The sequence below is a fragment of the Pomacea canaliculata genome, linkage group LG8, assembly GCF_003073045.1.
Source record: "Pomacea canaliculata isolate SZHN2017 linkage group LG8, ASM307304v1, whole genome shotgun sequence".
NCBI lineage: Eukaryota > Metazoa > Mollusca > Gastropoda > Architaenioglossa > Ampullariidae > Pomacea > Pomacea canaliculata.
In genome coordinates this window covers 6,103,749-6,131,223 of record NC_037597.1, presented here as the reverse complement: position 1 = coordinate 6,131,223, position 27,475 = coordinate 6,103,749, and the positions used below count along the sequence as shown (strand labels likewise).

The window sequence follows — 27,475 nt, the reverse complement described above, 5'->3', positions numbered from 1 at the left end:
TTTTTTTTTTTTTTTTTAATGAGGGAGCTTGCACTTTAGAGAACCGCTCGCATCAACGAAGAAACCTCTCAATGCATTCTAAAGATTTCAGTTATTTTGTGATTGCATAATGTGATTGCAGTTTCCACAAAATAGTGCATGCATTCTTGATAATCGCGCAAAAGCTGGAGCATAATGAAGCAGGATTTACACAAGTGTTCGGTTTTGAGTGCTTTTGCAGGAAAGATGTTTGTTTCTATTATGCAACTATTTGATTTTGCAGTTGTGGCGCACATTGCTTCCGGTATAGTCTGCTAAAAAGAATTCTGTCCTCAGGATGCCATAAGCTCAAAATCTACCATCACAAAGTTTTCAAACCGGTTTCCCACGTGCTGTACAAACAAACAAAACTTTGTTCAGTTCTAGCGACTTTCCTGGATCACAATTATTTGTTAAGACATATCAACAAGGCAAAGTGAATAACTTGACAGACGACTGACAGGGTAGCCACTGTTCTACTGCGCATGCGCTGCACGTTTAGTATAAGGGTGACACACAAGGAGCAAGTACAGTTCACTAATAGCTGTTCGAATAAGTTTGATCGTCCTTGTGTCATAGTTTCAAATGGAAATTTATTGACAGAAACTGTTGGACTGGTTATATTCCAACATGGATGTGTATAGGTGGACTGCTGTCTGTCTGCCAAGACCAACTTTTAGCTTCTTGTGAAGTTCTCCGCTGTTAGTCTCGGCGAGCCTAAACAATGAATGTGACTAAACCGGAAGCTTTGTACACACCTGCCTCGTTTTAGTAGTTAATTGGAAAAAAAAAATCATCTGCCAGCAAGTTGTAATTCCATCACAGATTAATCGTGGCGAACCCTGATTCGCTTTTAAACGAAAACCTACGAGTGGATTGACTAAACTATTGAGGAAAAATATCCAGTCAACTTTTACAAAATGATCTATCCCTTTTTTTAAAAAAGCAAACAGAAGAAAAATCGATGCCTAACCCCTGACTTCTTCCATCCGCCTAAGGTTTCACCCAATCAAAAGTCTTTCTGCATTTTGCAGGTTTCCTACCGCTAAAGGCTTTGAGTTATTTTTTCTTGCTTTATACTCCACTCTTGCGAACTTGTCACTATGGACCTAACAGGGAGGATGGGAGGCTGGGTTGCGAGGGTAGGGTAACTGCCCACAAATGAGAGCAATTATACTTTTTTTTCTCTTTTTGCGATTGCCAACAGCCTACTTGTTTAGAGATGGCGGCCCGGGGAATAGGACTCTTCCCTAGCTCTCAGCCATCAAGAGCGATCTCACTTGGAATCGGATTGGGATAGGTCCCAGATGTTGAGTCTGTCACATTCACGATTAATTCATCAAACCTTCTGTTCCTGTTCACATCTAACAATTATTTGATCGATCTGAGTGCAAGCACCTGTTTATGAATTTTTTAGACCCTCGTCTACTATGGTGATAAGACCAGGATTGATGACACTGAAGGAAATCGGTCATAGTTCGTCTTCTTCTCACTGTAACTATGATGAAAATCGTCATCATAACAGAGGATTTATTATCTATTTACGAAATATCATTTGTAATTATTGTTCTAATCTGTTAGGTTCTCTCTTTCAAATACATTAAAAAAACCTAAGTTAGGTGATGGGAAAAGAAAGGACTTATTAGCTTAGTTCTTTCGGTGCTTGCCAGTAAAATGAAAGATTTCTATGGTGTATAGGATGCCACAAGATCAGTTCATCACGAAGGCCCCACGGCATTTGGCTAATCAGGGTAAATTACTATTAATATTAATTACCGACGCCCCCGAGATAATGCCATGGAAACAGTTGCATGTAAATGCGCTCATTATTAGACACTAATATTTGCCAAATGAACTTTTGAACTTTTAGAAACAATTACAATCTCAACCCTAGCTTGAACCCAGAAGCATTTAGCTTTTGTGGGTTATTTTATTTTTCATTAATGTGTTTATGCATTTGATTGCTTCTCTCTTGGTTGAGACTGGGACCTGAGGTAAATTCTTTGCTTGAGTCTTTATTATTGTGTGGCAACCTAAATTTGAATTGCGGGAACGATTGTTTGTTTATTATTAACGGATCCACCAGGGTAGCAGACCTCATCGAACAAAAATTATGAACTGAGAGTGGAGGGTGAAGATGACATATTTATGTAGATGATCGAAATAACGATCTTACGGTTTCTTGACTGAAGGAAGTCATCTGTCTAACCGTCCTGTCAAATAATGGTCTTCTCGCTTGTTTTTTTTTTTTCATTACTTCCCTTGCCGCTTTCTTTCTTCCCTCCTTCCCTTATTAACTTTTTCCTTTCTTGCTAAATATAATGACATTTGTAAGATAAGAAAATAACTTACAATAAACACACCAAACTTTGAAAAGAATTATTTTCTTAAAAATGTGTCTACATTAAGAAATATCAAGTTCCTGAAGGTGTTAAAAGATTGCAATAGAGAAGAGTGTTTGACTAGTCTAGAAATATCCAAGATTTTCGTGAAATAAATTATTGTAAAACGACTAGGAAGTGGGTTTTAAAAAAGTGATAAATGAGTTTTGCTGATTTCTTGTTGCACCAGAACATTCCAGATTCGTCAGCCCGCAATTACACCTGTACTCACCGGTCTCACAGGTAAATGCCACGTAGGTGCAGCGTTTATATACATTCACTGTCGACCAGGCTATGGCCATGACAGACTGGTGTCAGATGACTATGTCAAGTGTACACACCTTTGGTTTTAGTGAACAAAGCAGCTTGTTGCCCTCATGTCCTGCTAGCCAAGACCAGTTTGTCCAAGACACTGTAGATAACATTGTCGCATCCGATGCCAAACTCACTCATGGTTAGGTAATGTACAGTCGTACATGTCATGAACTATGATGCTCATTTGTGACTACCAGTTGAAATGAAATGGTAACTTTTTGAAATCGAATGTCGAGAATGTTCGGAGGACTGCATTCATATCCTATTGAAATATCAGGACAACACATACAAAACTAAAAATTTCTTCATAAAAACAAAAAGAAAATTAGTAACCATTTAGTGTTATTGAAAGTCTAGTAAAGGTAAAAATGTGATGGAAACATAAACTATATTTGTTCGAAAAAAACGAATTGACAGTTTACTCCTCTTTCTACATTACTATGGTAAAGTGGTGAAATGGCGCTTCTAGAAAAAAGAGTAAAAATGACAGTTCTTTCGTCCTTCTGAAGTCCTTATCTGCAGCTCAGTAACTCTCATTTTGGTCGAGGAGAGAGCAAGAGAAGAGGACAGAGAAAGTGATTTTTACAGAGAGGACAGGAAGGACGAGAGAGAAGCTGTCTACGACGAAGTATAATTCGATTTTCTTTCCTTTAGAGTCTTGGTGAGGACCTGGCGTGGAATTAATGTAGGAGCGTCCATAAGCCTGGCCAAGAACCTAGAATGGGATTTAATGGTGTCAGGCTGATTTAGCCCTACCCTAGATTATCTTCTAGGGATGTGACAGTGTCTAGCGGATAGAAAGGCGAGAAAGCCGAGCATCCAAGCTGGAGCCTCGTTGCGATGAAGTGTACCTCGTCCTCGGTACTGCCATCTGGTTGTGTCATGTCACCATGCTCCTCGGCATCATCAGGATCTGTCAGCATCACTGTTTAGTTTTCCAACTACACCGTCCTTCGGTACTTCACACCCAGGCAGTTATACCGAACGGACCTCAAACATCTCGACGTGGTCATGGTTCCATGTTTATGTAATCCTTGTGATGTCCTAAGCTGTTACACCAATATTGGTAAAACTGTAAGTTCTAGATATCTACACAGAAATCCAAATGTTGAAGGCATAAAGACTTAATCCTTTTCCCAAAATGAATAGGCTTGCACTGTTGTGTTGGTGTAAATACATGATATTTTCATGTCCAGGGTTCTCCATGTTCAAAGTTACAACATTCAAGATCCCACTTCTTGGCTTTGTCTTGAAATCTGGAATCGCTGGTTGTCGTGATGTCTTTAGTGGATCCAGTTACACTGGGCAACTTTCTTTGCAGTCAACTTTTTTCAGCTTCTTGATACCACCCCAGAAAGTTCTAAATCATAATTTCAAACGGGTGGTTTATAAAGTTCAGTTAAGTCCTTTTTGCATTCCTTTGTCTCTCTGTCTACCCGCTATCTTTGCCACCTTCACGAGAACTCAGCAGTTTCTGTGTGATCCACGTTTACACAAAGACAATGAAAATTGTAGTAGTGGGCTTGGATGATGCGGCATTATGTAGACAACTTTCAGCTTGAAATAGTTGTGCACCTTTATGATTCATGCACAGCTTTGCTTACACGTCAACAAAACATTGTAAAGATGAAAAGTTTACCTACTGTCAGGGTGCAGTAACGAAAACGGATTACTTTTAAAGATAACAACTTCTTAGAGGCATTTTGGCCATGAAGAAATTGAGTTTGGGTGTGTGCTTAATCCTGTTGTACTCTCGGTATTGCTTGCAAATTCTCTGGGCTGGGAAGCAATGAACACAACAAACCACAGCCTGCAATATGAATAAAGTGACAGACTTTCACATCTCTAGACTAACAGGCTTTATGGTGCATAAAAATGTCCTCGAAACGTGTTGCAATGCCCCAGAATTATCCATCTCAGGCCAAAGTTACCTCTCTCTTTTGTGACAGAGAGAAAGAGGCGTCCATGACTGGTTGAGAGACCGAACTGGGGGCATTGCTGGTCGTGGGATGTGTATTTTAAACACTTAGATTCGTCAGAAAGAACAGTGGAATCAGCTGGTAGGGCCAGACCATATCGCCATGTAACGAGAGTAAGTGTGTGTGGCAGCACGAGCGAGGGCTTTAAGCGCTGGACACGTCCAAAAGTTTCTGGCTGTGAAGTATTTCCGTGCCGGCCGCCGGCCCACTCACGGAGCGTTCGGGGCCCCTACTTCCGCCGCATCTGTCGTCATCTCCGGTGGCCTCAGACACCGCGGGGAGCCAGTCAGTGTCTGGGGACACGCAGGGGGAGTCGCCTCTCCGTCCTGCGCCGTCTTCATGGCTGCTGCCGGCGGAGTCGTCGTCGCCATGGAAATCGTCTTCCTCTTCCTTTTCAGCCTCACAAAGGGGTGCAACTGTTTTTGTCGCGAAGACCGGCGTCTGGCCGCCATCAGTCTTTCTCTCCGTTCCGTTCGTCGCTTTGGGGCTGATGACGATGGCCGTTTTGCACGTTTTTGTTGTCAATGTTGCCGTCCTCTTGAAAACGGTTTTTTGTTGCGGGCTTACCCCATCGCCTTTTCGTCGGAAGGAGAAGTTGCAGATGACTCGGTCAGATTTAAGGCGCGCACTTTGCACCTTAGTTGGCTGCTGGTGTTGTCACCTGGAGGACCGTAGAAACAGTCGCTGGCTGGGGCAGACGAACATCGCTGGGGCAGCTTTGATGTGTCCTCTTGTGTTTCGTCCTCCACGTCGTCGATCATTACTAAATCCGAAGACTCCCCGGAGAAATCGGAACTGAAGTTTTCGTGGTCAGAGTCCTTGGGAGAACTGACGTCACGTCCGCTGAGACCGTTTCCGCTTCCGCTTGACTCTTCGGACGGAAGCTGTTGAACGGAGGCACAATCCACCAGACTGGAGCCCATTTTCTGGAAGGAGTGGTTCAACGTGGGGACATCGATGGTGTGTTGTCGCGGCAGACAAGCGGTGGAGTCGTTGTCAGCACCGAACAACTCCGCGTCCTTCAGCCGCGTGCTGTCCATCACCTGCGACTTGGACCTGCCCAGACAGGCCTTGTTGCCCTGCGTGCGTGCCCGGATGTCGCGCTTGCTGGACATGCCGCTGTCCAGGGACGGAGATGGGAAGAGAAGCGGCAGGACTTGGCAGACGAGTCCTGCGGGTGGCTGGCATGGCTGGCGCACACGCTGCTGCGGCTGCGGGACAGGGACGTTGCCAGCTTGGCCACCCGGTAGAATCTTGTGACCGGCTTCAGGAACTCCACCTCGTCCTTCTGGTAGCCTTGTTGCAGGCACCACTCCAGCGGCGTCAGGTGGCGCTCCTTGTCCTTCAGCACCAGCGAGGCTCGACCCTTCTGGGCCAGGATCTTCGCACAGTTCAGATTCCCGTTGCGCGCGGCCACCAGGATGGCAGTGTTGCCATCTTTGTTGTAATGGTCGACCTGCAGCCCAGACGACGGAAGTTGCGCACAAGCAGCTCAGTAGCCACGTCATTTCCGACGGCAGCGCTGTAGATCAAAGCGGTGTTTCCTGCAACAATATTGAGATATCGCTAATAGAAACACTCATCCTGAAGACAGACTGTTTTACATGAACGACATTGGTTGCTTGTTATTATTTTTCTATTGTTTAAAGTATGTTTTAAGTAAGTGGAGTAGCTCGAGATGCAGATAAATGATTCAAGTAATAAAAAGAAATGATTCACAACATTTTTTGATTAGTCATGCCTCTTATTCTTTCAAATTGCTGTTTGAAAATCGAAATATTTGTGCAGTCTGCAAGTAATAAAAATATTTCCAATGACACTAATTGTTATTCAGACCAAATAGTTTAACTATTTCTGCATACAGGGTTGGAGGCAAGAAGCCAGTTAAGGTAGACAAAATGTTGCCTCATATCTTCACATGAAAGAAATTAACGCAGAAATCAGACAATGTGTTGTAAAGGTCTTGTAGTTTTTTTTTAGGTTTAGTAATGACTAAAGCTCACTAAAAGCAAAGGACACGACATTCATGGAGAAAAATCGAGAATATAGGGAAAACCGAAAATCTTCATTCGTTTTTTCTTTCAGTTACTTAGAAGTATAAATGGATATAATACAAGGAGGGTAATCGGTAAAGTTTTTGCCATCTCAAAACAGAAAGAGCTAACAGGGTGATATTTTTTACCGCAATAATTTAGCAATCCTTAGTCTTACTGAGAGCCAAATAAAATAAACATTTATTGTATACTTATTTAAATCTGTACTCCCCACATAATTATCAGGAATTCATCGGCTCAGTCGTCTTCCCAGTCGTCACTTCTAAAACATAATAGCAGGAAAGCTTCTTAATGGATTACAAAAAATAAAATCTGTCACAATCCATCCATTATGTACATAGCTATTTTTAGCAAACTTCTCATTAAGGCCGTTGCTATGACTTGATTACTTTGGACATTGTGAAGAAACAAGCTAGAGACCCTGGAATGTTCTTAAGTAATCCTGAAATTTAACTTACAGACCACAAATTCCTCATTTATTGAGAAATCATTAGTGGTCTTCGCCAGGGACCCGGTGCGGAGAGAAGAAAAGTGCAGGCGACATCAGAATGTTCTGGAATTTTACTTTCAGAATTAAGGGCAGAGATGGAAGTTAATCATTTCCTGGACCCGACTTTCCCAAAAATACAGAGAAGCAATAACATTACATTATCCGTAATTATTTAATGATAAAATAACTGATTTATTGTAACTGATTCCCGATGTTGGAGGCAGTCTGTGCGACATTACAACTCGGATTCAAGCTTCAGCCCTGGCGGTTGTTGATGCTTTTATTTATTTATTGTGTCTATTGAGTAACCCTTGCAGTTGAAGCTCTTTGTTCAAAGGAAGTTGCACATGATGTCTGATCAGCTTGTATAGAATAATCACTGTTGTCCCAGCATCGACTAAGGACACACAGACTGACGAACATGCATACATGTCCTGTATTCATCATTTTTGCATTGTCATATTATCAGCCGTCCTCAAGCTCCAATCCCTAGATTTTAAACTCTTTAATCATTGGAATCGAAACATCTTCCTTGTTCTGGAAGATTAAACATTTCTTTCCCTTCTCTGTTTCGGAGAGAAGGACGAAACTTTTTAGTTCACTGACTTCTGCGGGGCATGCGCACAGCGACTTCAACGGACCTTTTTACTGTGGCCAATGAAAATGCAGTATTTAAAAACAACTGGGGACTAAATTTCGGTGAAAGGTGCTGAAGGAGATTTAAGAGAAACTTTCCATACAAACGTTGTTGCCAGTCTGGTTTTTTATGGATGTTTTATTAATTTTTATTTGCACATGCAGATAACTTTTTTTAAAGAGATTGTATCTGTCTGTATGTTTGTTTGTCTGTTTGTTTGCCTGTCAGTGTAAAAACAAAAATCACCATTTTCCTCGCAGCTCCTCAGTCAATTAAACTAATTAAAGGCTGACAAAAACATATCAAGCGCATGCTTGTAGCTTTCTTCACTCTTTCTTACTTGTCCTCCCACATGTGTGCTTTAAACTCTCTGACCATCTCATCGATGTTAGAAAATGGGGAGGACAAAAAAAAAAAAAAAAAAAAAAACCCAGGGAAGCAACGGTTTATTTGAAAACGAGCGCATTTCTAGGAATATCACGAGCATCTCGTGACACGACAACCAATCAGCAAGTCGCTGAAATCATGAATATATTTATTTAAAGACAATCAGCAGGCACGCAACGTGTCCTTTTTTTGAAAAACTCCGAAACATTCCCGAAAATGAAGAAAATAAATAAAACAAATCGGTCGCTAATGTTCTTGCAGATTCACGCAAAGATCTGTCTGCGGATATTTATGAATCTTGGCATTCATGAAGATTGTGAAAGCATTATTTTTTGATGATTTGCTCGTTTGTTTGTTTGTTTGTTTGTTTGTTTGTTTGTTTGTTTGTTTGTTTGTTTCTTTCTTTCTTTCTTTCCTTTCCTCTTCGTTATTTCTTTTGTTTGTTATCTTTGTACACACAATATTATACACGCAGGTGTACAGACTCACCTGCTTGTAACTGTTGTAAGGTGGACATCACATTAAATTAATATGAAAGTAAAAATATTTGTGCGAATGTCATCGATTCTTCTTTCGGACAATAGAAGTTCTTGGTGAATGAAAAACACGTTTTCGGTTAGTTCAGGTTGTTGGCCTGCCTTATCATCATGCTCTTACCAACCAGTTACACCGTTTGTTGACAACCCCTGCTATGCCATACTTAATGCAACAGAAAACAACTCACGGGCGTTAATACCTGGAAGACGAGGGTTTGTGACAACTAAGAGGAAAAGACAATTTAACCAGATTAAACCCTTAAGTTTCAGATCCCCTCCAACTGTCGGAGGTAATTTGTTTCACTACATTAAGCTTCCAACATCTCCCAAGACACACCTTAGCTACACAGGCTTTAGCTTCTTTGGGAATACAATGCTGCCAAGGAGTTAGCTAAGAAACTAAGGCAGCATCTAAACTCAAACCCACCCAGACATCAGAATCTTTAACAACATAGCCACAACTACCACGGAGGTTTCTCGGCTATATGTATCATTCATTTTTTTCTTCTTTATGTCGAAGCTGTTCATCCACAAGTGAACTCGAGTCTTCCTCCTTTAATGCACGAGCTTAGAAAGTGGACCAGAAGGTAGAGGACGAGTTCCTTGCCCACATCACGTGTTCACTATTTTGCAGAACTCAGTTTCGTGAACTGGATTTATCATCCAAACCCGATGTGTCCGCTGCTTCCCTCAGCCTCAATATCTTGTCGCCTGCTATGATGATACTTAAAACCTGAATGAAGGCTCTTTGGATTTTCTCATTCACCCGCTGCACGCAAACCCTGGAGAACTCTATAGCAAGCCAGGAGACAAGGAAATGGAGGCGGTCGGGAGGGGTGGAAGGGAAAAAATAATGTAGTCTTGCCTCACATTAAGAAGAGCAGGCTCCTCGGAGGGCTCCCATCTTTGAGTGTGAAAATATGTAGCATGTATCTGCATGCTGCTGGCGGGAGGGCATCACGCAAATGGCCCCTGAAAAATCTCTTGCAGCTAAAATATTGTGCTCGTGTGAGGAAGGACGTCTCGTTGACGCCTCCTATTAACATATTGAGACGATAACAGACGATCCTTTGCCCTACATGTGATGTGTTACGATTAGAAGCAAACATGGCCGTTTGTGAAGTACCTCCGTCTTCGAGCAACAGAGGAAGAATCGGGTAGACTTTGCACGAACATGGATTTACTTGAGAAAAGGGAGTCCTTCTGGTGGACCTTTCACTACACTCCCTGGTCCCTGACCAGTGTTTGAGCTGTGAAAATAAGCGATCAGCAAGTAGGTACCTCGTAGATAACAAGTACAGAAAACATGTAGATAACAGGTAGGCGACAGGTAAGGGTGCCAATTAAAGGTGCCAAGGAAGTCACTAAGAAATGGAAGCAAAGCAGTCGGTAGGCAACACATAGACAACAGGTAGGAAGAGAGTAGACAACAGGTAGGAAGAGAGTGGACAACAGGTAGGAAGAGAGTAGACAACAGGTAGGAAGAGAGTGGACAACAAAGATACACAGAAACAAACACGCAACGAGTAACCAACGTACCCAAGACATCCTCGACGTCGGGCTTGACGTTGTGGTGGTGGATGAGGATGCGCACGATGTCGTTGCAGCGCTTTTCGCAGGCGTGGATGAGGGCCGTGCGGCCCTGGCTGTCCGCCATGTTGACATCAGCGCCGCTCTCCAGCAGAATGTGAACGATCTGGTCTCGCGTCCCTTCCTCCTATCACAAAACAGTTTGAATATCCTTAAATTGTCGTATCTCAAACTCTCTGTTACACACAGAGTTCCACCACGTACTTCGTTGCAACTTTTACCAAAGTGAAATAAAATATTTTATGAATCTGACGCTCCATTGAAAACAAGAACGTCATTGAAAAACCAACTGATAGCTCGAGCATGTTTATGTCCGAACGCTAGCTTTATCAAATTAAAATCAAATTGTAAGTGAAACATGGCAGGTTGAGATTTATATGACAGATTATGACTTTCTGAATGGTTTCCACCCAATACCCCGGGTGTCAAGTAACGAGCTGACGTGCAATCTTGTCTAAAACACAGCTGCGCGCCAGATTTCTGACGCCGCCATGTTTCATACTCTTTGGTGAAGGAAAACAAACTGACCCTAATTCGCGGCGTAGAAGAAGCCATTTGTCAAGAAAGGCTTTAGCTGTCACCCCAGACTCCTCAGCTTTGCGCTGTACTCACGACTACATTTACAGAGACTGGAAGTTAACTGCGGGCGCTGGATGGTCGCCATCAAGTCCCTCGGCAATAAAACACCGCCGCCTCCTTGTACCCACCGACAGCTGTGTTTTCAGTGGGATGGATGTAAACAGCTGGTGTGCATCCACAAGGTTTGAGAGGAAACGATTTTAAACCTCGGTATTTATTATTTGAGATTAACTTGTCATTTCTTTTAGTTTGTTTCCTTTAATAATCGACATATGAACGGAGTCCAAGACCACGCAGTGTACAAGAATTTTCTCTGTCTCTCTCTCACTCACTGACACACTTGATTTACAGTAAAAATAGTCGTTGGAGAATGAAATACATCGCCTGACTGCGAAAACATCGGTGATGGACTCCGGAGGGTGCAAGTGCGTGCAAACGGATGAAAGGCAACAGTCACAGGTGACCAATCAGCGCGCGGCAGACTCCTCCCTGATTGAAGTCTCCTCGGAGCAGCGGCCACCCTGGTACCATCTTCATCTACCGAAAAAATGAAATCAGACCTGAGCCAGACCGCGTTCTCCGACATCACTACCGAGGGACCGAAGCTTTCGATTCATTTTGGCCGCACGGTAACGATATTCTCACTTAACACTGGACCCCTGCCTTCCGTCTCCGAGAGAAATGTGAAAACGAAGGGCCCTTATTTACGGTATCGGTCGAGATACAGCCCGAAGTAGTCTAAAGCAATAAGGTTGATTGTCAGTCGGCAAACCAAAGGACTGGACTGGGAGCAGGACTAATGAAAAAATCGAGAAGAAATATTTTAACTGTCGAAAAGCTCTCATTATTCAATTGAAGCCAGAAGCGGAGACACCATCACCTTTTAGCGATATTGCAGGCGTCTGTTTTTCCGCTGCAGGGGTGGTACACGGGGTGGTTGGCCTCATGCCAGACGGTGCTAATGTATCTCGCATGCTACCTCCTGATACCCCCCCTGAGTTTTCCTGAAAAATATCTTTCAAGAGGAAAGGGTACTACTGCAAGGTAGATTTATATCAGGCCACAAATAAACCCAGGAACTGAATTCCTTCTCGGACTTGTAGTAATGGGTATTGTCGGGATGCTGGTCACAATGGCCGGAAACCTCTGAGGTTCATTTACGACTGATCCACACCCACGGCATGACTGTGCATCTTGGAATTTGGCATCGGAGTAGGACATGAAGAAAAGCTGCGAAACTTTCTTCAATGAATACATTTAGGTCATCTGCAAACCTCCAATATCATCCCCAAACTTTTCCACCTTCACGTTTGTGCCTTCTTTCTGGAAACTATGAAGGAACAAGTTCGCGGATATATGCAAGCTAGGACAGAGAGGAGACAGGGACAGCCAAAGGAAAGACAGAGAAGATCACAATACTTTTATTATTTTTTATAAACTGAAAGTGCATTTGAGATTTAACCACGTTCAGGAAATTATTTCCGCTTTTCAGCCATCGAAATCAGCGTTTTCCCTTGAGGATGCCCCAGTCCGGAGCCAGTCGATATGGTGGGTAATAGATGTCAGTGCCGGAGCACAGCAGACTGCGGTTCCCAACGTGCTTTTACCTCAGAAACTCACATTGTTATTCCTTCATCACTATTCCTCAATTATTTTACTCGAAAACAATGCACAACTGTTTGCTGTTTAAAGCAGACGTGTGTTTCAATATTCTGCTTTTTCTTCTATTTTCATCTTCAGGTTCACTCCTTGAACTTTTCTTGACTTGGAGGTGCTCTGGCAAAGCAAGTTCAATATTTTCGATGTTTTACATTGTAAATAATGAGTCTAATCTTTCAAGCTCGTTGCTGCACGAGTGTTTTGCTTTGTTACTTTTAGGAAGCTCTTCTGTATTGGAGGTTAGAACGGCGTTTCGCAAAAAAAACAACAAAAAAACAAAAACAAAAAAAAAAACCAAAACGAAAGCATCTTCCACTAGTGAGGTGAAGGCAAATAAAGATTTCAGTGCATATTAATTATAATAATTGAGAAGGAATGCTTGTAAACAAGTAGGTACAGTCAGAGGGACCAGCTAATGTACAATATACATAATATTTACGAAGAAAGTGAAAGGAGCCGACTGAAGAACATATTTCCCTGTGGAGGAACAAACTAAAGTTTCCTAAAGATATATTGTGGAGGAATATATAATTTTATATACAATTTTAACACCAAGTTGTAGACATTGCCTTTGAAATTCGAAAATTTGGATCCCTGTAGTGCAGAACTGAGTAGTGGCTATCATCTTGTTCCATTGCTCACTTCTCCTCCTCCTCCGACCCCACCAAACGATTTCAATTTTGGAGAATATGCGGCTGCAGTTCAACAAGAGTCGTTCGTCTAACAGTTTTGGAGGCAATCCATCAATTTTAGCTCGCTCTCTAGCAACCTCCTGACAAATCTTCCTTTCTCGTGCTCCTTGGCGCGTGCGCTACATTCAAGACCATCAGTTTTTTTCCCCAAAGAGGAAGAAATGTTGATGCCTGGGAAAGGTGCACAAAACTACTAAAATATTAACATACTTTTGGGGGTAAAATTTTCACTGGACCTCGTTGTTAGATAGTAATACGAAGAAAAGCGCAAACATGTCGCCATAAATACTCTTCCCACTTTTCTATCTCATTTAAATTATTTATATTTGTTATGTTTTTTAAACAAGCTCTGTTATTTTTGTTTAAAATCATCCTAGCTCCTATGCTTCAAACAGAAAAAAGGAATACACCATTCTTTATACGTATATTAAATACATCACATAGACATGCAACAATCCAATTTAAAGCTGGTTAGAAAAATAATAAGCCACAGAAGCATCAAAGAAAAAACAAACTCCTAAAAACCCTTTCAAGGCACGATGAACAAACGAGGGATTTAATTAAAGACCATGATGTTGATGAATCACATTTCACACCAGTATTCTCTGTTCTCTGGAAGCAATCTTCAGAAGGCAACCCAAGATCCCAGGCTACCTCAAGAGCTGGTCACCGCCGCCGCCTTCCTGTCTCCCTCAGGAAAGCTGATCAAATTCTATTCATGTTCTGAACTAGGTTCTGGTACAAGAGTTTTCTTGTTTATTACCTCTTATTTCTTTTCAAACTTAGCTTTTAAGTCATTCAGTGCGCCTCACTTCACTTTCAAGCTGGAGGTGAAATTGCTGTAACCCCCTTGAACATAGTAGAATGGGGTATAGACACCCTTCCTGAATAAATATCAAAGAGATCCTACTTTCAAAAGCCCAAGAAGTGCTAGACAGACAAAGAAAGTAGAACAAACAAGACTTGGTCAAGAATGACATCCCTCATCTCTGCAACCAAAGGACAACATCGATGAGAGAAAGTGAAAGTAAAGGTGTGAAGTATCTATCAAGTATATTCCAGTGAACTCTGACATCGTGAAGAAGATAAAGGTAGAAAAGGAGAACTGATGTCTGACCATGGAGTAGGGAATGGCACGGGGTGACCAGAAGCAAGGTTCGTTACCTACTGCAGACCCTCACCGAGACAGGTGAATGCAAGACTTCGGTCAATGAAAACAAATAACAGAACCAGCAATCAGATTCTTTTTTTCGCATTGGTACAACAGGATTACAACGACAAAGGACTCCTACAGAATGTATTCAAGCTTAAAGAAATAAAATCTTATCAGTGTCTTGTAAATACATCAAATGTACAGACATACATGCTCCCTAAAGACAAAAGCTCTTTGAGTGCCGTTGGCGGCCAGCCAAATCTTTGTTGGAGAAGTTGGAAAAGTAGGAAGTTTCCAGATGGTTATATCTTGAAAATACTTATTGATTTTGAAAACCATAATTTGAATGAAAACACATTCAAAGGGTACAAAGGCGAGGGTAACACAGGTCAGGATAAACTACGAAAACAAGGAAACAAGGTCGTGGAATGTTCTGGTTGATGGACGCAAAATAGGAACACACGCACAAAAACTCACAAACACACGTGAACGCAAGCACGCACTCCCAGTAAATAAGGTTTATGTAGTTCATTAATAAATATTATTGACTAGCAGCATACATGGATGGCATTAGAAGAAATGGAAAAGGTTGTGTGCCGTGAGAGTCCATCGACTTCCTCTGGAGCAGTTCGAGCGAAATTCTTCTTTGTCATTCCTTTCACCGCTTGGCTCTTGTTCCTAGCGCCCCACAGGCTTCTTCTGTCATCTTCTTCACATCTATAGCCGAGTGCAGGCGGAAGGAACGGTGTGTCTCTGTCTGTGCAGACCTTCTGGCAGAGCATTGACTTCCGGTCCAACTTGTGGCCAAAGCACGGCGAAGTGCAGTCTCTGGCTCCGCGAACCCAAGTTCGGGGCGTTGTTTATGTAACGACCCCCATCTGATGCATGGGTATTGAAGGCTGCTGACGTCAGCATTACCTATCCATCAACGGAATCAAGTAGTGCGCTTCACCTTGCTGCGTGCACAAGGTCGGTGAAAGTCGGTGGACTAGAGTTACGGGGCCTGGCAACCCGTTCTCTCCCCTCCTGCTGCTTCCTTTAACCTTATCAACTCAGTTCGTAGTAATGCTTAGGCCGGACGGCATTTATTTGCCAATAGCTGCTTGAAAGATCCATTTTGGTGATTTTTAAAAAATAAAATAAGTTACTTGATACATTCCGGTGAGTTCAACAGTAAAGGTCAACAGAGTTTCTTGCTTTCTTGTGACTGATGTGGTATACTTGTAGCTGTTGATTGAGCTACAGCTGAAAAAATTTAAACGTTTAAAATTTCTTGTGTATTTGGTGAATCATTTGCAGAAAGAATGCATATTGCGTAATATGCTGCATATTGATTTTAATGAACACAAAATTTAATGTTCTCAAAACGACAGAATGTTGTTTCCAATTCTAAGCTATCGGATATCTTGATATGTCCTCCCGCTATCTCTGAAAAACTACTTCAGCATCATCATAGCACTCCCTCCCATCCAATGTTTTTCTTTTTTGTTGTTAATTCTGTTCTGTTAATTCTTTCAAAAAGAAATCAAACCAAATATTCATTTTATCATACTCGTGACTATGCAAATTATTCTCCAAAAAACCTTCCTTTGACACGAAAAATAACTTTAAACATTTTCACACTCTCGCGCTAACCGTTGCTCAAACTGTCCCATTTGCAGTCGGGCTTACAAGATTTTTGACAAATATAACGATAAAATACTGCAAATGAGTGGCTTAAATTATATGAAATCGATGAAAATATTTGTAAAATATGGTAATTTGTTAAGTGGTGGGAGAAACGAAGTGAGATTAAGAGAAGACAAGAAAAACAATGATGACGATGACATTATCATTATTATTAAATGAAAAAAATGGTAGCAGAAAAGGAGAGAATTAAAGATAGAAAGAAAAAGACAAGATGGAGAAAGAGATTTCAAGATAGAAATAAACTATTGAATAAAGAAAAAAAATTGAAGAAAAGAGACGAAAGGAAAGCAAAAAAGGAGGAAGAATAAATGAAGAAAGAAGAAGGGAAGTAATTTACATGATTTTATGACTTAAAATTTGGCTTAACAGGTTTTTTTAACAAACACGACGATAAAATATTATTAAGTTAAATTTTATGACACACAAGATTAATCAACAGTTGGAAATGGATTGATGGGCGAGTCGATTCAACGTGACGCCCACACGCCATTGTGGACACTCGTGCAGCTCGTCCCTCGCTGGTCCTGGACAAACGCTCTTCACTGAAGGAGGCGACATGATTTCTGCAGGTCACGCAGCAGTCAACAGGACGCTTGTCCTCGAGCACTTCCTGTTGTGGACCTGACTCCACCCACACCACATCCCACAAGTACTTTCCCCGACAACGACCTGGCCCCTGACCGACAATGACCCTTATCTTCGTCTCACGCGATAGTTCGAGGCTCTCGGTTCAATGAACTCGGTGGATTGCTTTTCGAGGACCTGCGTGAATGGATGCTGCTGCTGCTGCTGCTCAACACAATGGAGCCGAGAGAGAACCTGTAGATGACAAGGATTGAAGCGACGATGCCGTGCAACCTCAATGTCCTTGACTACAGGAGTTCACTTCTCAACTTTCTCAAAAAATGTCTTTGTCTCTCTTGGCAAATAAAAAAAATGGACCGAGAACCTTCTTACACCGGTAACCAACTTTAAGGTCGTCCAACAAATGATGATGATTAACATGACTTGTATGCTGTTCCATGTTTGAGAGAGAGGTGGAGAGAGAGATGGGCAGAGTGTGAGAAAACTGTATACGTGCATAAACACATGTACACGGGTAGAACTCGACACTATCTGAAGCCATTAGTATCTGTGGTCTTGGCATACTCGCAGGTGTGTGCGGTACGATTGCGGTCGGAAACAAATATTTCACCTCCTAATGACAGCGCAGAAAGGGAGATAGATTATCTGCCAACTCGTTTCGCTTGAGTGTAAAGTATGATCACAAGGCTAAGGTTTATGCTTCCCAGAAGCCCTTGCAAGTCCGCATACGTAGCCAACGGAAAAATTTGAGTTATCGCATTTCTCTCTAAGGTGCTTCTGGGATTGAGCAGGGCTGCTTGTAAAGAGGGGATGGAAGAGATTGAAGGGATATATTTACGGGCTCTGGAAATGTTGCAGAAATTAGTATTTAGTCAAAAAGTTTTTCTCTTGAGTGCATGTATGTGTGTATACGTGAAGATATATGAGTGAAGGGGGGAGGGGAGAATAATGTTAGCTGGTGAGTGGTTTACAACATGAGTGAGTCGATAAAGAGAGGACATACGGAAAGAGAGAGATGTAGTAAACAAACCAGAAGTTGAGTACTAGACACAGGTACATGCTATACATCAGCCCCTCGATTAGCTGTCCATTAAATTAAAGTGTATCAGGCTGCTTTCAATGGATTTTCTGATAGTAAACAAACTACCTTTGTGTCTGTCGGTCAACGAATGAAATTGCAGCCAAACAGTCAATAGTCTGGACTCGCCACACAATGTCTGCTCGTTAGCAACTAGTTGGTTTACATAATTTGCATCCTTGGTGTTTATCTTTTCCATCCTTTCGGGGATTTTTTGTTTTCATTTGTTTCTGCTCTTCCCGTCTCTCTCTTTTTTTTTTTGGTTCTAATGACTGAGTGTCGTTTCAGATTTGTTTCTTTAGAGCGCAGTTGTTTGCACGACTTGTTGAAACCACAGGACTGGAACTGAAATTGGGGGTTAAAACTAATAGCTTTCTCCATACATCATGGCTTTCACAAACGACAATGTTGTGAAGCGCAGGCCTTCTCCCTCGGGCCTCCACCTAATGAATGAGGAGATAAACAGCTTTTCACATGGTTGTGGTGTAGCGGAAGGCAAAGTTTGTCCTTCCTGTTGTGTCACCGAAATAACTCTGGCACCGTGCAAAGTGCCCCATCAGGCTTTTCCAGACTGGTCTCTCACATTTTGAGTAGCTTTATAATTGTTTGGTTGGAAGTTTGATCGAAAAAAAGTTTGTAAAGCAGTTTATGTTGAAAGACACATACATATAAACAAACAAAGTTTGTGAGATTCGTGCGTGGAAGAAAGGAAGGGGGAAGAGATAAAATATATATATACTGCGGGGGGAGATGAATAACGGGATGGTGTAATAACATGAGAGTCTGAACACGGACAGAGGGGTTAAAGAGTTCATTCAGGCCAGATAGTGGTTAGCATGCCTAGACATAGACTCCAGTATACAACCTCCGGCTGCCATTGCCTAATGGATTTATAATGGTTTGGTGGAAATCCTCCGTGTAATTACCCTCAAACTCACCTCATTGTGGACAACCGATACCACTGCCCATGACCGAGAGTTTGAGACTATGTTACACGATCTGTTCATCGCCCTTCTTCTCCTTTGTTATAATTACTCTTTTTCATTCTATCCCCTTCTCTCTCTCTGTTTCTTTGTTTTCTAAGCAACTGTCGTTTACTTGCACAAAGGTCATGAAACAAAATCGAAGCTACCCGGTAATCTCTTCTTCTCAGTTTGAAATAAAGAAGCCATTTCTTTGACAGTTCCGAACCTGCAATCGTTAGAAATATTTACCCAGCTTCAGGGTCCAAACAAGGCAGACGGTGGATGCAGGATGCTTACCTTTATAAGGTTACTTTCTGAAAGAAAGAAGATTAGAGTTGGTGGCACACTACACCATGAACAGGCGAAAGAAAACAAAATAAATGTATATCAGCGAGAAAAATGTCCTTCCTGATATAAAATAAGACTGTTTCTCGGTAACTAGCCTGTGATGAGTTGTCGAGGAATGTTTTAAGTGTATTTCTACTTTATTTATGGGATTTTCCCCAGAAATGTATTCATTATGTCCGTTTGCTTTTTCTGTGTTTTTATTTTTAATTTATCGTAGAGTTACTCCAGTTTTTGTTTTCTTTAAGTGTCTTCATGATTTCATCCTTTCAGTCATTTATCTCTGCTTAGAATATTTTTATTTTTACAAAGTTCACACACACACACATATCTAAACGAATGAAAAAATGATATCACGTGCACGGACTCCACATTCAACTACACTCACACAAGTACAGACATACAAACACACTGCACACAGACACTCAGGCAAGTGCTTACCACACACCGACACACACACCCACAATCCTCTCCTCTTCCACAGAAAACTTCAATATTTAATGGGACAGAACATTTGTATATCCCTGACAATAACTCCGCCGACCGTGGAAAGTCTCCTAGCCCTATAAACATTTGTGAAAGCCTGGCTGTCTGTGTATAAACCTGTCTCCCATACACAGCATCTACCCCGCCCCTGGTGCAAGGTCGGACAGAACACTTTCAGATTATCAAAGTCGTTAGAATAAAATGCACCAAAGTTGTTTGGCTGTTCCGGGTTACTCGGCGGTTTTTACAGTTCATGAACGGTTTTCTCCATTGATTTCAAGTCCATTTCCACGTTCTTTTGATAGAATTAAATAATCATGGCCTGCGAACGCAGAATCTGCATTTCTCGTGATTTTCTCGTAAAAGCGAATGCTTCCCAACTTTCATAATCCTCAGTTTGTGTAATCACCCATGAGAGAACTCTAGCTCCTGGAGTCTTTTCTTCCGGTTTGAACTCATATTACAACAGGTCGTGAGGCCAGTTACATCTCTGAAATATTGAGCCATTCGCTGGTTTTTCAGTTTAAAAGCAAGGGGTCAACTGTTTGTTTGTTCGTTTTTGGGGGGGGGAAGATTAATTATTTTGTATTCAACATCTCTATATTTCAGCCAAGACATCTAAATAGGTTGGTTTTATATATATATATGTTGTCATTCTTCTGTCGTTCCACATTAAAACTTATTTTATTCGAAGATGTGAGATTGAAGTCTGCACAAGATGACCAAAACATTTTATATATTTCAGTATGCCTTTCAACTGTAAGTATTCAACTAGGGATTCTATGTTTGTTGTTTAGATTAATAGATCGCGATATATGTATGTACACATACATTTTATACATTCACTATGTGGACACTACATAGAAAGAGTTTAGATAAATACACACACACACACAAATACATAAACGAAATGTGACATAAAAATAACTTTTAGCTGAAGAGGGAATGTTTTTATGGCTGAACCGATCTCTACATACTTATATCACTCATATATAAATATAAGTACAAACAAATATCAAATAATTGTTTTATGAAGTGTTCTTTATCATTCAAACATACAAACATTCAAACATCAAATTTTAGTTTAGTATCACCTAAATTGCATGTCATGTATTTTAACCTGCTACTTAGTATGCATAATATGGCAAAAATAAAAAAAAATTGGTGAAAAAAGGCTTAGAAAGTTCTTTGATAGAACATGTCTTTGTGTCCAAGAAGAAGCCCAAAGGGTAAAATTGGCAAAAGCTCTTGCCCTTCAGGTAGAAAAGGTTGCGAGACTGATCATAACACTTGTTGATGATATAGGAAACTCATTCCCTACCCCAGCCATTACCCATTGATCTCCGTGGGACTGGAATAAAAAATGGGAGACTGGAAACGGATACAGTGTCGAGACATCGCACGAGTCCTGCAGACGACGACCCCTGCACTAGACGATTGCTTTTGACATTTGGACAAAGGGAGGGTTCGCTTCTCGACCAGCTTACTTTCTGAAGTATAATTAACCTACTTTTACATTATACAATCGAATTTTCAGGGAATTTTCTTTTCTTGTGCTTCTTTGGTATTTTGAGTTTTGCGTAAAATAAACTCAGCTGAATTGAACACAGAGTCCCATAGCTTTAAGGTTGTGTTTTGTTGTTTGTTTTGGAGAGTTGTTTGGGATAAACAAGGTCACGTGATCTGTTCTCGTGGCGTGGAGAGGGAAGATGCCGGTGAGTGATGTAACTTGGGGATGATGCCATCACATGATTAAGAAACAATGAAAGACAGAACGAAGCAAGTAGGGGAGGGATGTGATAAACGGAGCAAGTTGTCGAGGGAGAGAATAGTTGAGTATTGTGCCTTGTTCTTCGATGTCTTTTCTTTCATTTAATGATGAAGGAAATTCATGTAATCTTATTCATTCCTCGAAAGCAAACAAAAGCAAGAAATCACACACACACACCATGTTTGGAAAGCACTCGGTGTTCCATCTGACTCTACCTCCTCCTTCAACTCTCAAGTCTTCCTAACTCGTGACAAGGTAAACATTACTGTAAAAGCTAGCTTGACAAACAGGTAGTGGTGTCATAGTACACCCCGACTTGTCAGGCCTCTGGACACCAAGAGCTAACACCACAGCAGAAAAAGAGGACAACAACAACAAGTAAACAACATCTGCGGCGTCAAGGAGCAGCGACCTTCCTCCTACTCCTCCCCAACCCCTTCCCTCTCATCCTCTACTCATATTCCCCAGATCCCTACATTTTCCAGATTCCCATACCCCCCATGTCAGTGAGAAATCGCCTTTAGTTGAAAACAGTACTACCTCCCGAAATCAACAACAACAATAGAAAGAGAAGATAGAGAGAGGGGGGAAGCTCCAAAGAAAACAGAGTTTGTGGTGGAGGGGGGCGAGGATTTGGGGAGACAGAAAAGTATGTAAGAAAGAAAAATAACAAAGTTTTAAGACTTTAGGCATTTTCTGGATGAGCATCTCCATCGTCCTAATGTGTTTTTTGTAAAACACGTTTAAATCTTCTTTTCCCTGGATTCTATCCCCTGTTTAATCTTCTTAAGTGTTATTTTCTTTTAAATGAGCAACAGAGTTTTTACACTGAGGCAGAAAAGACAAAGTGTTGTTTAGCAATTAATGCCAGATGCTTCTCTAACTAAAACAATCCCAAACTAGTTCTGTGATTTTGTCTGTGATTTCCCACTGACACGTTGCATGTGTCCGCCTGGTGTATGTGAGTGCGTTCGTGCATGCGCATGCAAATGTTTCATTAGCTCCTGTTTACATACCTGACTTTCAATTTCTCCAATTGTTTTCTTAATATTTTTTGGTGGGTGGGGCGTCTGTTACTTTGACACAAAACTTTGCCAAACTTGTAAAATGTTTACCCAGCTAAGAAAAGCTAACACTCTATACATATGTTGCTGACATTTGACCTATTAAAAGATGCGTACAAGCTTGGACTAGTCCTCGACAAGAATTTCTTCAGAAGACAAAATGTAGCTGTGATACTAAATTAAAATTAAAACAAAATAATAAAAATGGCACGATCAGATGTTAGCAACTAATTGGTTAATGACCTTAGCAATCAGACAGTAAGTTTGCTGACCTTTATGTCGCAGCAAACAATGAGAGGAGTGCGGCCGTCGGGGTCCCAGAGTTCTGGAGTTTGTTGGGGGAGGCCGCGAGGATGAAGCGGGTCAGGTGAATCTTCCCTTTGCGCACGGCATCAAACAAATGGTGACTGTCCGAGAAGCTCGGCGACTTCTTCGTCTTGACAACCTCGGTGGGTGATGCCATCGCGAGCTGCTGGTTGTCTGTCGAGTTGTTGCAACGGTTGTCCTCACATCCGAGGATGGTCTTGTCATCTGACGAAAGATTCCCAACCATCCATTTCTTTGCTTTGCTGGTCATCGACAGGTTATTTTCTCTTCCTACTCTTTTGGTTGAAAAGAAAGTCAGATTCAGGTAGGCCTCCTTCCTGCGCAGATATCACAAAGGAAGAGAGATGCATGAGTGGAACTCAGTAGAAGTGTCTGCTGTGTTTCCTGTCTGTCGATGAGTTTGATGAAGAGCAGAAGAGTGGAGAGCGTGACTAGCTTGTCAAACGTGGCCGGAAGTTATTCACTCTTTGAAACAAAAAATTGTTTTGCAGAATTCAGTGGACATGGAAATCTCACAACCTGCTCCTCAAAAACATGAAAACACTTTTGTGTCTGGAAGAAGAAGTCTGGATGGCTGTCAGGGCGTGGCTTGCAGAACATCAAGGTAAGGTTTACGACATACACCTGACATGTACCTGGTTTGTGTCCTGAAACAGATAGAGTTACTGGTAATGCCAGTAATAAAAAAAAACCTTTAATATAACAGAATATTCATCAGTTAACATTTTATAGATATCAAATTCTCACGATTGATCGTATGATGGACAAAGGGAGCCGTCGTGGACTTCTTAGCCATTGAAATCCAAACTAAGCAAAAGACATTTTAACACATGTTCAATGGGAAGACCGTTAAAAAAAAAATTTCTGTGGAAGTACAATAGAAATTCGGGGGTTTGTGTCCTGTAAGGGATTCTTCTTTACCTAATTGGTTATTTATTTATTTATTTATTTATCATTCCTAGCAAATCTTTACTATTTCTGGAGTACCACATATTATTTTTCTGCCATCTTTGCCAGGATATGTTTAACTGTTTATGGAAATCTTTGTGACAAGTGCAGTCATGCAAACAGAAGGATCACCCCACAAGCATATTCACTGAATGGCATCATAATCACAGCTGTGTAACTTCCTCTCCTGCGTCTCCTACGATCGGTCCTAAGGAGACTGATTTCCATTTTTTAGTGTTCCTTTGTGCCTCAAACACACATTCCCACAGACCACACACACGGCACATGTTGCTGTAATCTAGAAGGGCTGTTCTATAAAATGCTGCCAAAGCTTTATGTCTGTGGTCCAAGCAGGCTCCCTGATGCTCGGGGAAGACAACCCTTTCCAGCAAAACGGCGCCTCAGAAAGGATTTTTTTTTCTCGAATCGCTACCATTGATTGAAATTCGTTGCAAAAGATTCTCCCCCAGGAAACGTTTTTACAATCAAGACCTGCCTGTTTGCATCTTCTTGCCCGCTAAGTTATGTTCGCGAAATTAAGACTTTGACCGCAGTGGTTTAGGCTGTTGAAACTGCTGGCCAGTTGCTTTTTTTTTTAAGGGAGTGGTTGGATGTTCTGGACGATCAGACGTTGGTGGGGAAGAGGAGGCAACGGCATGGAGGGCGTGATTCATCTTAAAGTCAACATATCACTATCGCCAGAAGCTGCAACGATTCCATGGACATGATCCCAGAGTCTGTATGCTAGTGCCGGAGCCCAGCCTCCCAGCCTCCCAGCCTCCCAGCCTGCCGATAATCAAAGCGAGGCCAGGCCATCTTGTCAACGCGTACGAATGTTTGCTTTGCACGCCGGGCGGCGAATTTCTTTAGTGCCCTGGAAATGACACCTGTCTTCTTCAAAATCGAATCCACAAAGTTAAGGAAAAGAAAAGCTTGACCAACAATGACATGCAATTATCCGATTTCGTGGAAATTCACTAGTTAGCTGAACTTCCACTTTCTTAATTTGCTATGTCTACCATACGCCTCGAAAACTAATTGTTTGATGTTTACCTCTTTCTAGAAACTTCTGTGAGCTTTGGCAATGACTGAAGGAATATTTCATGGAATAAATAATAGAAGAGCATCTGATAGAGAGCATTAATACTGAAAATGCAAACTGGACAGTCTCGACGATAGTCCTGTATACATGATATCATTACGTGGTCAATGATAGTTTTGGCTTATTATAAAGGAAACAATATGTATTAATCAGTGAGACAATCCAAATGGCAAAATACAGAATGAAAGACGATGAAAGAAACAATGAAAGACAAAAAATTGGAATAGATTCTGATAAAGTTGACTCTATACACAACAAGAGGATTGTGATTGATTAAACAATAGGATTGGACCTCGCTGTGATCGTAGATAAGAAATGTCCATAATTTGTAGTGTTCTTGCTCAGAAATTATCGTTCAGAAGGAAAGGTACCAATGGAATGATATTTCAGCATCAGGGGCCAGAAGAGCCGAGACTTTGTACTTAAGTTGTTTAGAGAAAATCTGGCTACAGAAGAGCATTATAAGTTCTGGAACTTTCCGGTCGCTTTGAAACGGAATGTGTCTACCGTTAAAATATATATAACTTCGTACAACTTCCAGTTCAGTATTAGTAATAACTTCCATTTTCAACAATTTTAATTTTAATTTTAATCTTGATTAAAGAGAAGAAAACTGAGAAGAAAAATGGCAAACTATACAATAACCACATGTGTTATTTTCTTTCTGGTCTCAAATTACATTTGCTATATTCTTTTGAGAAAATCACATCAATACACGTGACCTGTCAACCTTTATCGAAGAAATATTGTTACAAATAGTACTTTAAATCATCATTCCAGTTAGTAGCCAATTTCAAACACGGAACATAAAGTTTTGAAAAGCATTCTGTTGTGTTCTGTGTTACAGATGATAAGCTAACGAGTGTTATTTTCAGCTTTCATTCAAAGTACAAAGCATCAGTTCTTAAATATCTTTTCCTAAACAAAAATTTCGTGCAAACGCTGTAAAAATATTTTCGCGAAACGATTTCTCTTTTTGAAATACTCGCCGATTAAAAGAGAAATGTAGTATGATCATGATTACGACAATACACCTTTTTTTCGATTATTTCCAGTTATTTAATGTTTTAGTTAAATTTTATTCAGAATACAACTTCATCTTTGTGCTCTAATCAATAAGGAAATCGATTACAGTCTCGGAATTCATTGAAAAATCAGATATTATTATTATTTTTCCTTTCCCCTTTAAAGAGATTTTGCATTAACAAAAAGTTGTCGTCCTTTCCGTACTAGTATTACAATCCGCGAGTGCTTGCCCACTTAAGAAATTATCTTCCCTTCTTTCACCAAGAGATCATTAGTTGTCTGTCCATTTCTTTTTCCTTTTAACGAGTCATTCTGGGTTATTCCTCCGAAGACGATGGCTACATTTAGAAGAACGTATTTGATGATCGTTTTCTGACTGTGTGAATACAAGTATATTTATATTCAAGTAGATTGTCTATGATCTCATAGACTGTTTACTGCTTAGGGCAACGAGACTGCTTCTTTTTTTTTTTAAAAAAAAAAATTTTTTTCCTGGAACGAAGATTTAAGCATGAAATCACCTTCTTGAACAAACCGATGCTCCCGGCGCTTGCAGACACCCCGCGGGAAGAAAGAAGCGAAGAAAAACTGAAACGAAGTCTTTGTCCCAGCCAGGTTCACCGACACATTCTGTCCTGGAAGATAAATAGAACGGAGAAATATCCGGCAGGGTCGTTGTCACAGGGCCCAACCGCTCTTCCCGGAGCCAGCGGATGGCAGACGACACCACGACCAGACGACGACAGCAGACGGGAGGACCGGCACAGTGTTTGAGTCTTGTCCCCCTTCCCCCCCAACACCTCCCGTGTTGCTATATTTAGACAGGCGACGATGACGGCAACACAGGACGCGCCAGCACGCACTCGCGTCCACAACGGGTGGGGAGAGGAGGATGCGGGGTGGGTGACCACGTGGTACAGGCTTGTGTCGAGCCGCGTCGGTTCTTTGCCAGCCTCTGCGACTGTCGTTCCTGCTTCTGGAAGAAGTACTTCCCCCCTTGTCCGAGAACCTCTCTCCTCTTGTAGCGCCAGGCGCCGACCGGGTGCACTTGGTGATACTGAAGCAGGTGATCGTGGCACTTGCCGGAACGAAAAAAAAAGTGGGAGAGAGAGAGGAGGGGAAGGGATGGGGAGGGAGAGAGAGAAGGTAAGAAGGTCTTCTTCTTCATCATCCATGGCTGCGCGTCAGCCAGCGGAGGAAGCAAGCCCCTTCCGAAGGACACGCGCAGAGCGGGGGTTGCACGTGTAAGGGAGGGACACGACGGTTGTCGATCCTCGCGCCACACAAACGCTACGCGTGCGGTTTTCAAACGAGATAAAAAAAAAAAAAAAGTATTGCAACATTTGGCAAGTGAATCATCGGCCAAAAGATGAACCCTGTTAATGCGTGCGTTTAGCCAGAGAAACCCTCGCCACATCCTCCTTGTCTCTCCCCAAATTCCTTTTTTCCTTTCCTACAAGATTATACCTCTTCTTTCGTCCCTTTCTCCGTCAGTACTCTAGTGCCTTCTTTTCGATTATCTTTATTGCTGATTTTTCTCTCTAGTCTTGTCCTTTCTATGACAGACTTATAATAACGTCAGGGTTAATAAAAAAGTTGGTTTATTGAATTTGTTTCTT

At 41.5% G+C, this 27,475-nt stretch overlaps 1 protein-coding gene across 1 annotated transcript; it reads right to left on the bottom strand.

Annotated features, from left to right (window-relative positions):
• Nucleotides 1-27,475, bottom strand: LOC112571025 (serine/threonine-protein phosphatase 6 regulatory ankyrin repeat subunit C-like). Its single transcript, XM_025249804.1, is given in 6 exon segments — nucleotides 1-6,160; nucleotides 6,163-6,237; nucleotides 10,337-10,514; nucleotides 22,726-22,772; nucleotides 22,775-23,427; nucleotides 26,378-27,475. Coding segments are annotated over 5 exon segments (984 nt in total). The 5' UTR covers nucleotides 23,031-23,427; nucleotides 26,378-27,475; the 3' UTR covers nucleotides 1-5,732.